The sequence below is a fragment of the Crocodylus siamensis genome, chromosome 8, assembly GCF_052110815.1.
Source record: "Crocodylus siamensis isolate JL-2025a chromosome 8, ASM5211081v1, whole genome shotgun sequence".
Classification (NCBI taxonomy): domain Eukaryota; kingdom Metazoa; phylum Chordata; order Crocodylia; family Crocodylidae; genus Crocodylus; species Crocodylus siamensis.
This window is the reverse complement of record NC_143402.1, coordinates 1,476,904-1,492,697: the sequence shown is the minus strand read 5'-3', so window position 1 is coordinate 1,492,697 and position 15,794 is coordinate 1,476,904. Positions and strand designations below refer to the sequence as shown.

Below are 15,794 nucleotides of genomic sequence, written 5' to 3'. Positions count from 1 at the left end.
TCTCAGCCAAGCCCCGTCCTGCCCTGCTGGCACCGGCCAGGCTGGGGTCTGGGCCCTCAGCTCAGTGCCCGACACCCCCGCCCCGGGGTGGCCAGTCCCTCCCCTCGCCCCAGCGCCCAGAGAAAACCCGACCGAGACTCGTGACGGCGTGCACAGCAGGCGAGAGAAGAGCCCCCCTCATGTTCCCGGTTCCAAAAAAACCCTCCATGTTACAAACTCTGCATTTTATTTTCCTGAATTTGCTAATTTGTCACAAAAATGCCAGTATAAAATGAACCTCTGTTTGTACCGCACAGCCGGCGCCCGGCCAGCGCTGCCCAGCTGGGCTAGGGGAGACGGACCCACGCGGGTCAGCGAGCTGAAAATCTGCACCAGGCTGTTGCAAAGAAGCCGGAACGACAAGGGGAGAGATACAGCGGCCCCGCCGCACCCCCAGACAGGGCAGACATCCTCCATCCTGCAGCACCAAACTGCAGGTGTTCGGGGCCGGTAGAGTTGCAGCCTGTGTGAGGCCAAGCCCCTTGGAAATGGACACAGCCAAAATCACACGAATGGACAAATTCAGCGCTCACAAGACTTGCTGTTTGGCATAAATCCCCAGCCCCTGGAGTCATGTGGTCACGTGCCGTCATGCAGAAAGGGAAGGGAGTTACTGGCCTTGATCGATACCGAGGAAAGCTGACAAGGACTACAGAGAAATGCTGAAAACCCAGCAAAAAGGCTTTTTTCTCCTAGGATTTTTACTTAAAACATCAGGGTTTATAAATTAACCTCAGGATTCGTGGTGCCGCACACCTGAGGTTTGGGCGCGGGGAGCTGGGAGTACGGGCAGGCTAGGACGGCAGTCACCGCCGCCACTTGGGGCGATGCGTTGCTCCCCAGTACTGAGCACCAGTCCAATATCAGGCATGATTTGACCCTCCTGCTGCCCTCTTTTGAAGTGGTGCCTAGGCCCTCGGGGTGGGACTGCGTACGAGGAGGGGACCTCGTACCCCACGAGAACGAAGGGCGGCGGGGCGCAGGTAACGCTTTCCCCGCCGTCCCTGTGCAGGGGGTAGCAAGAGGGCTCCGGGTTTAGCTGCAAGACAGACGTCATTAGTTGTGTTACAGTCTGAAGTCGTGCAGACGGCCGGGTCAATTCACACCTTATAGACGAACCCGTGCAGCTACAGATCCATGTACAGCGCAACCTTGCATGGGCAGATCGCTTCATCAGACACCAGGGTCCTAGGGTTTATTGCTTATGTTTGCTGCTCCCAGGCTGCCCCCTCAACTCCCCTCTGCCCCCTTTTCTGCTTTGGTGTTCAAATTTTGCACTCTTTTACACACCACTCTGTGCACGGCCTTTCGCAGCATCGGGTGAAGTGAGCTTCAGCTCACAAAGCTTGTGTTGTATATAGATATCTATATTATCTACATGGATCTATATATATATAGATAGATATCTATCGATCAATAGACCCGTGAACACTATCTATCTAGATAGATATCTATATGGATACACACACTATAATTTAGCTGAAATTATATATATATATATATAAAAATAGATACACAAATATAGAGATATATGTGTGTTATATAGATATAACACAGATATATCTATAGATCTGTCTGTATATATGTGGCTATATAGATCTATACATACTTATAGATGCATCTGCATCTAGTGATCTACTTTGCTTAGCCTAGAAGGTGCAAATCTACCCTGCCTTTTACTCAGCTGTGCAAGGTTGGTGACTCCCGACTGTGCTGGCGCAACAGGACGGTGACCCGTTTGCGATTCCAGTGGATAGAAATGTGCAGAAAGCTACTCTGCTGCATCGTGCCCTCGTTGCAGGGCACGGCAGCTGCCCCCCGCTCCGTATCGGAGACGTGAGCTCCACAGACACGCGTTTGTCTCAGCCTCCAACCCTGGGCCCCGCTACTGCAGAAACGATGCTCGGTGCCCAGGCTACGCGGCTGGACATCAGCCCGCCCAGGCGCCCCTTGAGAGGTGCTGGAGCAGGCAGGAGGGGTGTCTGGGCTGTGGTGTGCGCAGCACGGCTCCATCTGCCCCAGCCCCCATGCAGCCGGGAGCAACATCTGCAGGCCAGCTGCGTGCTGCGCTGCACGGGACGGCGGGTAGGGCATAGCCAGCCCCTCTTTCCTGGGGAGGCTGGGACACACTTCCCTGCCCTCCCAGGGTCCAGGCCCCAGGCCATGACTGGTTGCTCCACAAACATTCAGTGCTAATAATAAATACTATGGCTTCCTCTCTTCTTTTGCATCACTGGCTCCTAACATTAAAAATATCCTATTCAGGTTAAAAATCTGCAGGAGGAACTTGGCGTCTCACTGAGGCTTGGACACGTATCCTGCTACCGTCGGGATCTCGTGGTCCTTCTCCCTTTTGGGATCCACCATGTGGCTGTATCGCTCTCCTCGGTGCGATTCCAGGTAAGGACCCCAGTTTGGAGCTGGCCGCAGGCAGGTTGCGATGCGCTGGAAGGCAAAGCGACACCACATGGAGTGACCACTGCCTTAGACGCAGGTTGTGCATTTCCCTGCTCTGCAAAAGGCTGGGCTTTATTTTTAGCTCCCGGTTGGCCAGTGAGGAAAAGTATAATGACCGCCCGTCCCATCCCCGTCCCAGACTCAGAGGTCTGAATCTATACGAGCTATGGATTTGGATCCGAGTCATAAGCACCCGTGATGGTCCCTTTCATTTGCACACCGCAGTCCTATACTAAATCGCATCCCGGGGGGCTGCAAAGAGGATGGAGGGGGGCTGGTCTCAGTGGGGGCAGATGGCAGGACAAGGAGCAATGGGCTCAGGCTGCAGCAAGGGAAGCTGAGGTTGGAGATTAGGAAAAACTCTCACGAGGAGGGTGGTGAAGCACTGGTATAAACTACCCAGAGAGGCGGTGCAGTCTCCATCCTGGGCGGTGTTTAAGCTGCAGGTAGACAAAGCCCTGGCTGGGATGGTGCCGTTGGGGCTGGTCCTGCTTGGAGCAGGGGTTCGACTAGATGTGCCCTCCTGAGCTCCCTTCAACCCTCATTTTCTATCATTTTATTATCCAAAATGAAATGAGCCAGCCAGGATACCAAAGCGGCACCTAGCCTGGCTGACACTGTCCGTGTGACAGGCCAGAGCCCCACGCGCAGCCCCGGGGACAGAGAACGGATCAGGCCATAGCCCGATGCACCAGTTCACAGCAGTGGGACGTGGCGAGAACAACCGAGGCTCCTGCTTTCTCAGCCCCCGCTCCCCTTACCTGCCACAGGTTTCCTCTAGCTTTCGCGACTTTGACGACTGCAAAAATGGGAATCCAGATGATGCAGAAGGCGATCATGCACCAGCCCACAGCGTTCCCCCAGGCAGGATACTTCACCGTGCCGTACGTGGGAGCTGAGAACGTGACCACCGACCAGACCAGAATGGCCTGCAAATAAAGAGGACACGGGGAAAGAAATGAGTTTGCAAGCTGGGGCCGATCTCTGCGGACTCCTTCCCAGCTCGGCTACAGCACGGCCCCTGCCACTCCCACACCCTTCTCATTTGCTTCTTGCCAGGAGCCTCTGGCTTGCTTTTCAGAGCTTTCTTCCCCAAATATAGTCAGGTAATACAGACCATCATGCTGCTACTAGCCTGTAAGCATGCATGGACACACATGCAAACACGCGGTGCGATTTTTCATCGCTATGTTGCTAGAGCAGCTCTAGCAACGACCCCACGTCCAATGCATGCACGCACATGCAGAGGATGGACAAGGGCAACTCAATACCTCCGACTATGCATACTACTGGTCCAATATATACAGGAGACGGGGAAAGAGAGGAGGAGCTGAGATCAGGAGTTCCTGCACACGTCAGGCATTTATATTAAGCATTTCCTTCATTGTCGCCTAGAGAGATTAGACAGAGGGTGGCTGCCAGAAAGTGATGCGCAGCAGGCTTTTGAAAAGGAAAAAGCACCATGTGCGCGTTAAAGATGAGATCCGCGCGACAGGGCGGGGGGGAACGGCGACAGGACCGGACGCCCAAGGAACGGGGTCTCCGACCGCAGCGGAGGTCGCCCCAGGTCACAGGCCAGGAGAACCGCATCAGAGAAGCAAAGCCAAGTTCACGCGCTGAAGAGCGGACGGAAACGGATCGGAGAGTACTGATGGGGGCTTTGCTACGCAGGCTTCCTTTTGGGAAGCAGACTCGAGTCTGGATGGGATTTCCCACGACCACCGCAGCCCCACGTGGCCTTCAAACCGCCTCGCGGGGCCCAGGACCCAGCCGCGAAGTGGGGCTGACACTCACAGACAAGACGAGCGGCGTGATGATGAACCAGCACGCTCGCCACCACAGCCAGAAGAGGAAGCTCTTCTTCCCGATCATCATTTCCACGTCTTGAATGAATCTGTTCCCTCCTGCAGAAAGGTGACCAAACGGCACGCCGTGAGACAGTCGGCTTTCCCTCGGGGTTCGCCGTATGCAGAAGGCGTGGGAAGGGGAAGGGAGGGCGTCCTTTTCCTTTTTACCCGTTTGGATATTGCGAGATGTTTTCCCATAGGCATAGTTTGGAAATGCCTGTGATAGGACAGGCCGGCTAGCACAGTGCTCGCTTGGCTTCCCCGGGGAGGTCGCTTACCGTAAATCCAGACGATGCCGATCAATTCCAGGACAGCCGCGATCAGGATCCCCCAGCCGGCACAGTAGTGATCCACTAGGTTAACCCAGTAGATTCCAGCCTGCAATGCAGACAGGAAGAGGTCACATCTCACCTCCTCCTGGTAACCTTTTCTAAGGAAATAAGAGGATCTCGGCTGCTACGTGCTAGCGGAGTGCAGGTTTCTGTAGGCAATTGCTGCTTCTCTTGGCCAGACACCTTGGTCCGTATCTGGGGAGCGCGCAGGGCCCAGGGGGCTGGTCTCCCCCTCTCTCTGCGTGGGGAAGCATCTGCAGTCCCCGCGCAGAGAACCCGGGCATTTCTTTCCCCAAATACTGCCCTGCTCTGCAGTGGTTGGCATACCCCCTTCTGCCCAAATCCTGGGCACTGAACGAGCTTGCTATGCTGCTGGCTGCAATCACCACCACCTCGCAGCAACCTGCACCCCGCACGGTTTGGACATCAGCTTTTGTGGCTCCAGCCCAGGGAGCAACAGCATCAGCTGCAGGCCACTCACATCCTATGACGTACACCTGGGCCGAGGGAAAAAAGGGACAAAAGACCCACCTGACCGTCATGGGGATGACCATGAATCGAAAATGGCTGGTGTCAAATAGTGTGATATAGCAGTAGCAGTTACAATCATATAATCATAGACAACGAGGGTTGAAGGGAGCTCAGGAGGGCACATCCAGTCCAACCCCTTGCTCAAAAAAGGATTGGCCTCAACTACAGCATCCCAGCCAAGGGTTTGTCTAGCCGGGCATTAAACACCTCGGAGGATGGAGACTGCACCGCCTGTTCCCGTGCTTCACCACCCTCCTCATGAGAGGGTTTTTCCTAATGTCCAACCTAAACCTCCCTTGGCAAAGGAGACAATATGACACCGTAACATGTTCATTAGGGCTATTGCTTTTTGTGGCAGCAACACTCCCACTGCAATGACACATATAAACCCGTGGTTTCAGATGAGACCATCGCAGTCCATCTTCAAAAAAAAAAAACCACTTAAATGTATTTAAGGAACTGAAAAATTATAACAAATATCTTTTTAGGGGACAGCCAAACTAGCTACAGAAGCCTTTCAGCTCTCTATTTTTTATGCCTCGAATATAAGTGTTCGAAAAAGCCGTCCCGTTGGGTAATCAATTCTGAACAAGAAGATGCAGTCAATAGCTGCTTGCGATCCCTGCAGTGCTGCACGTAGGTGCCCGCGTGTTCAGGGCTGCACAAATTAATTGTCACACTGGGAAAGTGTGTATATGGTCTAGTACAAACTCTCCCGCCGGTTGAGGCACCACAAAGCCTAACGCGGAGAAAGGGTCGGTGCCGTACCTGAGTGACGCAGACGAGGCCAAGAAGAAAAAGGATTATGCAAACTCCCAGGGTTATAGGAATTCGCAGCTTCTTCATCACCTTGGGACATGCATCTTGTATGGTTGTGGTAAGTGTTTCTGCAGGTGAAGAGAGAATTGTATGGGTTGGACAAAATGCAATTAGCATTCACAAGGAAGCATTTCTTTATTTTAACTCCTACTCACCTATGGTAGCAAACTGAGAGTCGAGACCCAAGAGCAAAAGCATGAAGAAAAACAAGAAGGCCCACAGCGGAGCAACTGGTAGCTGGGACAGAGCCTCTGGATAGGCGACAAATGCTAAATCGAACCCTGAAAGGAAGGAGAGCAAGATGCACAATTAGTCTAAGGTGTTTAATGCAAAGACAACTCATTTATTATCCCCGCTTACATAAAGGAAAATTGCATCAGATCTTGGCGAAAACACAGGGGTACGGGTTGCACCCTGTAAAGAGTGCACGCTGACGCCAGTGAAAGCTTTGCTGTTGGCCACAACTAGAGCAGGAGGTGGTCTGGCGTCAGGCTATTTGTGCAGATTAACCGGGTCGCTCCGAGTGAGGGAAGACTTACAGCTCACTCCTCTTTTTATTGCACCAGTAGCGAGGTTCCCATTGACTTCAGTGGACTCCTGGCCAGGCCTCCTGGTCCATGAGTAATCTCTCCCCCCAAAGACCCAAGAACTTGCTCTGTAACGTCGTCTGCTACAACATCAATGCGCTCAGCACGTTTCATTACTTCCCATCACACCTGGAGAGGTCAATCCTTAGGGCAGAGGCTTAAGAAGAAAGAAGCCAAACAGCTGCACCATCCTTCAAGAGATGAGGGGTGAAATCACGTGGGTTTGACTGCCATCTCCTCCTCTTCTGACAGCTTCAGTGGGCCTTGTGCCCTGGCCAGCTTTCGGGGCTCGATTTCCCCTATAACTTGGCAGACTGACTGATTTCAGTGGCATCAGCATCAAACCTATCTTTGCATTTGACAGATCTCCCTTTCTAGCACCCTGTTCGTCACTCTCTCTCTTCCTGTCGAGATGCATTTGTTAGACAGCGGGGGCCTTGCAGAAGCAGCTAAGAAGCACAAAGACCGGCAAGCGCACGCGAAACTCGTGCAGGAGCTTTTGCACAACTCTCGTGTGCCAAGCAGCGTGAAGCCAACGTCAGAGGACCAGGACAGCATGCGCTCCTGATCTCAATCCACCACGGGCTGGATGTGCTTGACCCTGCCACGCGCTGGCTGCACCCGCCAGGACAAATCAGGTGTTAAAAAACAGAGAAAACCAGGTGAGGCTTTCAAACCTACCTGAGTCCACCACTTCCGAGACGGGTCTCTGCGCCCGGAAAGCCATGTGTCCCAAGATGGAGAATATTGCAAAGCCGGCAAACACGCTGGTGAGGCAGTTTGTCACGCAGACAAAAATGGCATCGAAATAGCAGTTGTTGTGAAATCTGTTGTACGAGGACAGAGCGACCAGCCCGCCCCAAGCCACGGACAGGGAGTAGAAGATCTGAGTGGCTGCATCTTTCCACACCTAAAACACAAACAGCTTCACATCAGCGATTGCATTATTTACCCGTAGCTACGTGTCCTACACCCTTCGCTGTGGCCTGCGAGGGAGCTGCAGTGTTCACGTGTGAACCTTGGTGTGAGGGACCAAAGGCTTGAAGAGTAGGCAAGCCAGCACCTCCCCGTGCTGATCTCCAGAAGCCCCCAGCCCGCGTCCATCCCGTAGCGAAGTCCTGGGGAAGGGGCACTTTTAAGACCCGGGTCACCCATACAACTAGGGGCTGCTGCAAGTTTAGCATCATTTTAGATAAGGATTTGGGGAGGTGGGAGGGTTACAAGGAGCAAGCTGCTCTTGCGATGCCACAGGGCTGCTGCGCCCTTCGCGGTGCTGCATGGACAGGTGGATCCCATGCTCGAAGGCGGCCGCGGGGCTCACCTCTGCCTCCATCAGCTTGGTGAAGTTGGACTGCTTCCCAATGTAGTACTCGATGCCATCCATAGCCCCTTCCAGCGTGGCGCCCCTCACCAGCAGGATGATGAGGATGAGGTAGGGGAAGAGGGCTGTGAAGTAGACCACCTGCCAAAAGAAACATCAGGCGGCCATCAGTTTGCAGCACGTCTCTGCAGGATTTAGGCAAGTATTAATAACCTGCAGGTAGCGGTGGACCCTGTGTGTTCACAGGGCGTGGTGTGTGCACACACGTATTTCAGGGTGCGGGTGCATATGCATGCACGGCTTCTTTGCAAGAGAGCAGGCAAGAAGTGAACCTGGATCTCTGATGTGGCAGGAAAAGCCCCTCACCCCGTGCCAATCAAGTTGGCCCTGGGGAAGAAAGAGGCTCGGGGTGGATCTAGGGGCAGGGGGTGCGCTGGTGCGTCTGCGCCCCACTTTGCAAAATCCTAGGTCCGCCCGTGAAGAAGCTCGTGTGTTTGCATAAGGGGTAAGGCCCCACGTGGACAAGTGGGAGGTGAAGCCTGAGCACAGAGCGGCAGCCACATCCGACGCCGATCCTGCGCAGCACCCCGCTCCCGGTGACGTCGGGGTCACCCCCACGCAGGCTCGTGCCTGCCGCACTCACCTTCCCCGAGGACTTGATGCCCTTGAAGAGCGCGGCCCCAACAATTATCCAGGACAGGAGGAGGCACAGGGCCAAGTACCAGACGATGTGGCCCGTCTCGTCCAGCCCGCTCGAGCGCTGAAGAGCCACTTTGCTGCAAGCACCAAACAGGGGGGTCAGCGTAAACGCGCTGGGAAGGCAGAGCTGCAGCTCTTAGCCCCGGGGCTCAGTGGTGGACAGCCCAAAGCCGTGTCCGGAGACGAGGAGGATGAGGAAGAAGGGTCTCCCTGGAGCTCCTGGGCCTCCATCGCCATCGGGGCACAGCTGGGACCATGGCACTGCAAAGGCGGAGGGTATTCCTCGCTGCTCTTTGCCTTTGGGTGCCCCCATCCCTCTTCCAGGACTGCCTGGGCTCTTTTCACTGCATCCATTTAGGAATCAGACCAGCAAAACCACCAAAGCAACTGATTGCAGCGGGACTGGGGCACGTGCTAATCACGGCCCTTAGTGCAGAAACGCTTCCCAGCCCCTCTTTGCATGCAGCGCTCTCCTGGTGGTTCCTGAGCACCGGGGTGGGCTCGGGGCAAGGGGAAAGCTGGTTTCTGTGATGTTGCCAAGAGAAACCACTGATTTTCCCTAGCCCTAACCCTCCTCTGGGTCCAGGAGAGAGGTTATAGACAGAAGCGTGCTGTTCTTTAACTGAGCAAAGCCGATTCAGGTTACCGGCTGAAGGGACAAGCTGAAAGCAGAGCAGCGGAGCTGGCTGAGAGCAGCTGGAAGACAGCAGGTTGTGTTTTCCCCACATCTGCAATGAACCCTGCCCCTTCCTCCATCCATGGCCAACTCAAGGATCATTGTACAAGCAGAGCCAGGTTTCAGGTTCAAGCTAGCTTCTCTATGAAATCTCTCCAGTGAAGCTGCAGCAATTGGTGCCGGCTGGGGATTTAGCTCATGGCTTTGGGAAAAGCAAGTGGGGTGAAAGTGGTGGCAGGGATGGCATGGGGAGTGATCTCGGTTTTGGGACCCTAGGTGCCTCGGCGATGACAAATGCAGAGATACCTCACAAGTGCACAATGCAATGGGATTTCCTGCTATGGGAATGGTGTCTTTGAACTCGTGGCCCACCGAGCTGGCACCCTTCAGGCACAACAGCAAACCACAGCAGCCCCCACTGTGTACGCCTGGCTTGGACCCTAGTCCATGTAACCAGGTCCCTATTTGCACCTGGGCTGATGGCACGGCGGAGCCTGCAATAAGGCTCTGCTTCCCCAGTCACAGCCACTCTGCTACCGTCCCTCTCCAGGTCACCCTAGGCCCTAAATCCCTACTGGCAGCATCAGCGCTCGCTCAGCCTTGCCCATCCAAGGTGCAACCTGATGCACACCCAAGCGCAGCCAGTAGCTTCGCTCGTCACGTGGAAACCCTGTTGCACTTGACGCTGACTCATACCCTAAAGTGCGTGGCGTGCACATGCAAGACCTGCAATTATAAATACCAGTGCATCCTGAATGGGGATTTGTAATTACAGAGCTGTCAAAGGCAAGTGGACTGGCTGAATTTTTTGAACCTAGTAATTTGGGCTGAAGATGCTGGGGTGCCAAGTACTCTTTAGTTGCTGAACTGCTGGCTTTGAGAGGGCAAATCTCCCAGGATGCTATTTGTCATTCCTTTAGCACCTCCCTGTGATTGAGCCAGATGCAATGGACGTTTGTTTGGGGGTGGCCTGTGCTGCATAAACTGAAGCCATTTCTGAACGGGGGTACAACCTACGTGGAAGATACTTCCAAACACCAAATGACATGCACTTGCTTTCGTGGTAAGAAGGTTGGCACACTTACTTCCAGTACTGCTCACTGGGAAGCTGCACTTTATTGTAGATAACGCTGCCGTTGAGACATGTCAGATTGTGGTTGGTGAGGAAGGAGGAGTTGACGTGAACGGTGGTGTTGCCGAAGGTAGCATTGCACGAATTCACTGGAGAAAGGGAGAGATTGTTAATACAGAAGAGTGGGGAAAGGCTCTCAGCTTTTATGTTCACCTTGGGCATTTGTACACGCCACGTTTTCTGCCCTTTCTTGTTTTGTGGAGTTATGGCTTTAGTTTCTATTCCAGCTGCCATACTAGAAAGAGCCCCAGACTGCCACTCTGAGACCTCGGTTTGATTCAGTAATCAATAAAGTTTAAAAACTGCCTGTTTTATCTTAGAATGGCGCTCCCTTTGTCAAGAAGCCTAATGAAACCAGAGAGCAGTATTGTTGGTATTTACACACCAATTTAGAAACCTTTTCTTCTAGAGAAGAAGGACAGATGGGCAGAGAGGAGGGTTCACGCCAAGTTCCCAACACATCACTGGTTCACCATTCAAATTCAGGAAAGGTTTCCAGGTGGCCTTTTGGGCAACCCTCTGCTTACTGCTGTTTCTTCCCCAGGCTTTGGCTTTGCTGGGAAACTGCAGAGCATCGCCCACAATGACAAACCGGTACGTCGGCATCGGAGCAGTGTACCTGTGCGATTCCTGCCGCACCTCGCGTCCGCCCATTCAAAGCACTCCGACCAGGGGAGCACTTTTTGAAAAGAGGCAAATAAATAGTAGAGGGCATAGGCAATGATAACGTTGTAGTAGATGGTCACAAAGGTTGAGATGAGGACCATCGTGATTCCCACACCTAGGAAAGAGAGAGGGGAAGTTTTGTCACAAGAACCAAGTGCGGTGTAAAATAACATGGATCGTCAATGCCCCTAAAACATGACTTCACTTTCCACCCTGCCTGCTCACAATCCTACAACTGCCCTACGGCTGGCACAGCGTCGACGGGTTTGCGCTCCGTGCCCTGCAATTGCCCTCTAGCGCAGTGTGTCCGTCTGGGGACGTCCAGTGAGCACCGTTTGCCTCAATGCACTCATCCCAGGATTGAGCGGTGCCCACATGTGCAGGGAGATGTTGGGGGCATTAGAAAGCGACTGGGCGAGTTTGAGGGTATTCTGGATCCACGGGCCCCTACACACCTAACATTTGGTGCATCCACGTGCCTTTGGGTTAATCCCTCCTGCTCTTCCTATCATGACAAATGTGGACTTTGCTTGCATTTTTTCATGAGCGTGAAGCAGAAGCGGACAAGGAAGTTGGGTGTCCAGTAAATCATCTGTATAAAAATCCCTTTGCTCTCTTCTAGCAGCAGAATGAAGCTCTGCTGTGTTGAAAATACATTTTCTTGTTCCAGCCTTAATCCATCTGAAGCCTCCCAAGTACACGCAGGGTCAGTTATGCCTTCGGGTACGTCCCCCTGCACTGACGCAGGATGGATATAAACAAGGGCAGAATTTAGCCCACCTATCCCAATCCCCCCTGCATGGAAACCCTGCATCTGGGAAGCATAAAAGTGTGGCTCTTTCCCCTATTGCAGGGGGCACAAACCCCACAAAACAGAAACCTATCCCCTCTTACTGCTGCAACAGAAACCATCTGACCCAACGGCTCCGGTACGCAAAGCTCCTGCACAGGGTCACGCATCAACCGCAGGGTTGGCGCATCCTTTGCAGGTGATCGAGTTAATGCTGAGCATGCCAAGAAACAGCAGCTAGGTTTTAGAGGAGCTCTAGAAAATGGCTGCTCGGCACTATAGCATGTGGCACCACGTGTGTAACTAGGGTTTCGTTACGTGTAACACACACCGAGCCCCCACGAAAGAGCGCGAGACGCATTGTTTATGACACTAGCCCTTGCAAGGAAATCATTAATCCACTTTGGACCGTTAAGAGCAACCAAAGAAAATCTATATGTTAAAATAAAACACCGACCTTGGAACATGGGTAATATTCTCCACACGGACACCGGCCCCAAGCTGGCAAACTGCCCGAGGGAGCACTCCAGGAAAAATAAAGGCAAGCCAGCTAATGCCAGCATAAGCGTATAGGGGATTAGAAATGCACCTGGAAAAAAAAAGGGAAAGGGAAACCATTAGTATTCAGCACCATCCCACCGCTTTTCAGGTCTATGCACACACGCACTGGGCACCAGTGGAGCAGATGGGTCACAGGTGCCCTCTGCAAGAGCCGCGAGTGTTTGCAGGGGAAAAAGGGATTCCCAGTGGAGGTCTGACCCAACCCGCGTGAAATCAGTGTTAACAATACACAGCTCAGCCCTTGCACAGAAGAAAGCTGCCACCAATTTACCAGGTCACTTCTTCCTATGGGGGAGTCTCACAAACAACAAGCCCTTGCACCGTGTAGTTTAAATACCAGAGTGAAACAGCCAAGATTTAAGTGCCGGTCTCCTTCAAGGCTGAAAAACTGGGCCTTTGGTACTTTGATCCAAAAGGGGAACCGATAGCATTTGTACATTTATACAACAGTTTTCAAATGATCCAGTTTCCCCACATGATTTATGCTTTCCATAATTGCTTAAGGGGATACTATAAAGCAGCGCCGCTGCATTTTAAAATAACAGCTTCACAGTGTCAAATATGAATGCCATTTCCATTTTAATTTAAATAATTTAAGTAAAATAAAGCGTGGGCCTTATTGCACTCACAAATGAGGTATTTAACTTCCAGATTACATCCATTACATACATGAATAAATACAAGAGCACAACTGCATCCATAATTCTCGGCACGTTCAGTTTTCACACGTACAAAGAAAAGCTGAGTTATCAAAATCTAGCCTTAGCTCCTCTTTTCATTTCCATCAGTCCTATGCAAATGCACGGAGCCATAGAGATGGTAAGACCCAGTTTCTCCTTTGCCTACTGACTCATCAAAGGCAATGGGACAAAGTCTCTTTACTGGATAATAAGGATAAAAATCTGCCCAACACGTGTTGCTCTCAAGAAACAGAAAATACTTTCATTCTTCAAAATGTTTTCATTCTTCTGCAGTTTATGGCTTTTAATGCAACTGAAAAAAAATTAACTGTTCCTTCCTTGAACTTCACAGAGGTTTGAGCTGACAATGCTGGACCCACTGTACGCAAATGCATGTCGGTGAGATCAAGTTGCATTTAATATGATTTGCTTGCGTGTGTTCACACAGGTGTGAGGCCACATGACACTATCTGATAGGCACGTGTGCAACAGCTCCCCTAATTTTCCTCTTCACCTGCAATGCCGTTCAAAACCCAGTTCGACAGGATGCTTAGGCACACGCCTCACTTCGAACTCCCATTCATTCGGCTACACGGCTCGCCTATCTAAAGGCAGGCGTACATTGAACTGCCCTGCTGAATGGGAGCCAGTGGCCTTGCAGGTCCCAATGAAAGGTCTTGCACCAACGCCCCTTCTTGCCCCGGGAAAGCGGACCCACGCATGCCCAACAGGCCCAGCCTGCCTCCGCAGTCAGCCACGAGATTCACCTGGGAGTGCCACAGTGGTCGGGGCTGGAAGGGACCTGGGAGATCATTTCTCCGGGGCATGCCAAGTGCACGGCGCTGTGGAAGACCTGCCGTGACACCCACACAGTTGTAGCCCGGTGCTGAGTAAGACGCAACTCTTTGTTCTTATTCGCCATTCAGGACAAACTAGCTTTGCTCCCGATATGGGGGAGAAGGAGCGTTAAAAAGGCCCTTCAAAATGAACAAACACGGGCTGGACCGACTGGCACAAACCCCTTCGCTCAGCCTGTTGCACTCCCACGAAAAGCCTGGCGGGGTGCGAGTAGATGCGGGTGAACTTTTTTGCATCGGACAGCAAGCCAAAAAAAACATGCCACGAGGAGGTTATTTCCATACCAACCATCCCAGAAAGTCGTGTCACTCATCCTGTGCCACGCCACAGCTATGTCTCCCCTTGTTCTTTCAAGTCGCTCAGGACACCTGAGCTCACCTGCTCTCACATCACCGCTCTCCCGGCACGAAGGGCAAGAAGCCCTACCGCGCGCTTGCCAGGCCGAGGGACGCCACAAGTAACACGCTGTTTGCTGGGCGGCCGAGGACCGGCTGGGAAAGCCGGGCGCCGCGCTGGAAACCGGAAGATCCAGGTGCTGGTCCTGGCGCTGCCTCAGCTCACTGAGCCGCTTGCAGACATCACTCATTTTCCCCGGGATAATTACCGAGCTTAGCTTGTTCAGCTGAGCAAAACAAAGGTTGAGAGGGGATACCACCGCTCTGGATAAATACAGGATGGCAGCGAACGCCGGGGGGGAGAAGAGCTGTTGAAGGCGGTGGATGATTTTGGCACAGAATTGGCAAGGAAGGCGCCGGCTAAGGTACTTGGAGGTTTGTGAAACGGCCGCCTTAGGGGAGCAGCGGATCCTCAACGCGGTTTCGGGTGAGCTGGATAAACGCACGCGAGGGGCGGTATATCCACGCATGGGAGAGCGGGGACTGGACTGACCGAGCCGGTGCAAACCCGGGGCCCTCAGGCAGCACCAGCTCACGCTAGAGCGGCGACACTGTCCCAGGCACGCGCACCCCGTCCGCAGGGACGCCCTACCTCCTCCGTTCTGGTACGTCAGGTAGGGGAAGCGCCACACGTTGCCCAGCCCCACGGCGTAGCCCACCATGGACAGCAGGTAGTCCGTCTTGCTGGACCAGTTGCCCCGCTCCGAGTTCTCATCTCCCGTGGCGCCCTTCTCCGTCGCGCCGGACAGGGTGAAGTCCTTCGGGGGGGAGAAACCAGGAGGGTGGTGAGACATGCCTGGGATGCCAGGGGTAGCGGCTGCCCACCGCTCCGCCCCAGGAGCGCGCGCCCCCCGAGACGCCCCCGCCCCATCCGTCCCACACCTGCCCAGGCGCGCGCGCTGTCTGGGACCCACCTGCCCAGGCGCGCAGCCCCCTAGGGTGCACCTGCCCCAGCGCGCCCCGTCTCCCTGGGCCGCACCTCGCCCTGCCCCGCTGAGCATCCCCTGCCCCTACCTCCTTGGTGCCGCAGCCCAGGCAGCCGCGCAGGTGGAGCCGCCCCATGCTCTGGCTCTGCTGGCCCGGCTCCCTGCGCCGGCTCCCCGGGCCAGGCCTTTATCCTGCCGCCCCGCCCGCATCCGGGGCCGGGCCAGGTGGAGCCGAGAGCCCGGGCCCTCCCCGCCCCGCACCTGGGAACCCCCCGCCGAGCCCAGCCCGCCTGCCCGGCTTCTCCCCACCCCACCCCGCCCCGCCCCAGGCCTTTCCTCCCCCTTCTCAGAGGAGGGGCAACAGGCGCCTCTGGGGGTGTCAGGACGGTCCTCTGTGCACAGCCACCCACCCCTGCCCCGCATCCACCTGCTGCGATGCGCTGCAGACATCCCAGGGAGAGGCTGCAGAGGAAGGCAA

At 54.1% G+C, this 15,794-nt stretch overlaps 1 protein-coding gene across 1 annotated transcript; it reads right to left on the bottom strand.

Annotated features, from left to right (window-relative positions):
- Positions 1 to 216: 216 nt before the first annotated feature.
- SLC6A14 (solute carrier family 6 member 14) lies at positions 217 to 15,474 on the bottom strand. Its single transcript, XM_090059282.1, has 14 exons — positions 15,405 to 15,474; positions 14,983 to 15,148; positions 12,354 to 12,485; positions 11,060 to 11,221; positions 10,394 to 10,529; positions 8,577 to 8,709; positions 7,934 to 8,074; positions 7,294 to 7,522; positions 6,181 to 6,306; positions 5,975 to 6,093; positions 4,622 to 4,721; positions 4,291 to 4,400; positions 3,258 to 3,425; positions 217 to 2,484 (listed from the first exon to the last, which is right to left on the bottom strand). The coding sequence occupies exons 1-14, from the start codon at positions 15,450 to 15,452 to the stop codon at positions 2,335 to 2,337; spliced, it is 1,920 nt and encodes a 639-aa protein (XP_089915408.1). The 5' UTR covers positions 15,453 to 15,474; the 3' UTR covers positions 217 to 2,334.
- Between the last annotated feature and the right edge of the window lie 320 nt (positions 15,475 to 15,794).

What these genes read in the sequence shown, in the direction of transcription:
- SLC6A14 (XM_090059282.1), bottom strand. Translation starts at nt 15,452, where the DNA reads ATGGGGCGGCTCCACCTGCGCGGCTGCCTGGGCTGCGGCACCAAGGAG. An exon ending in GTGCGGCAGGAATCGCACAG is followed by an intron (nt 10,530 to 11,059) that starts GTACACTGCTCC and finishes CCCTTTCTCCAG; the next exon opens with TGAATTCGTGCAATGCTACC. An exon ending in CCAAGCTGATGGAGGCAGAG is followed by an intron (nt 7,523 to 7,933) that starts GTGAGCCCCGCG and finishes TTTGTGTTTTAG; the next exon opens with GTGTGGAAAGATGCAGCCAC.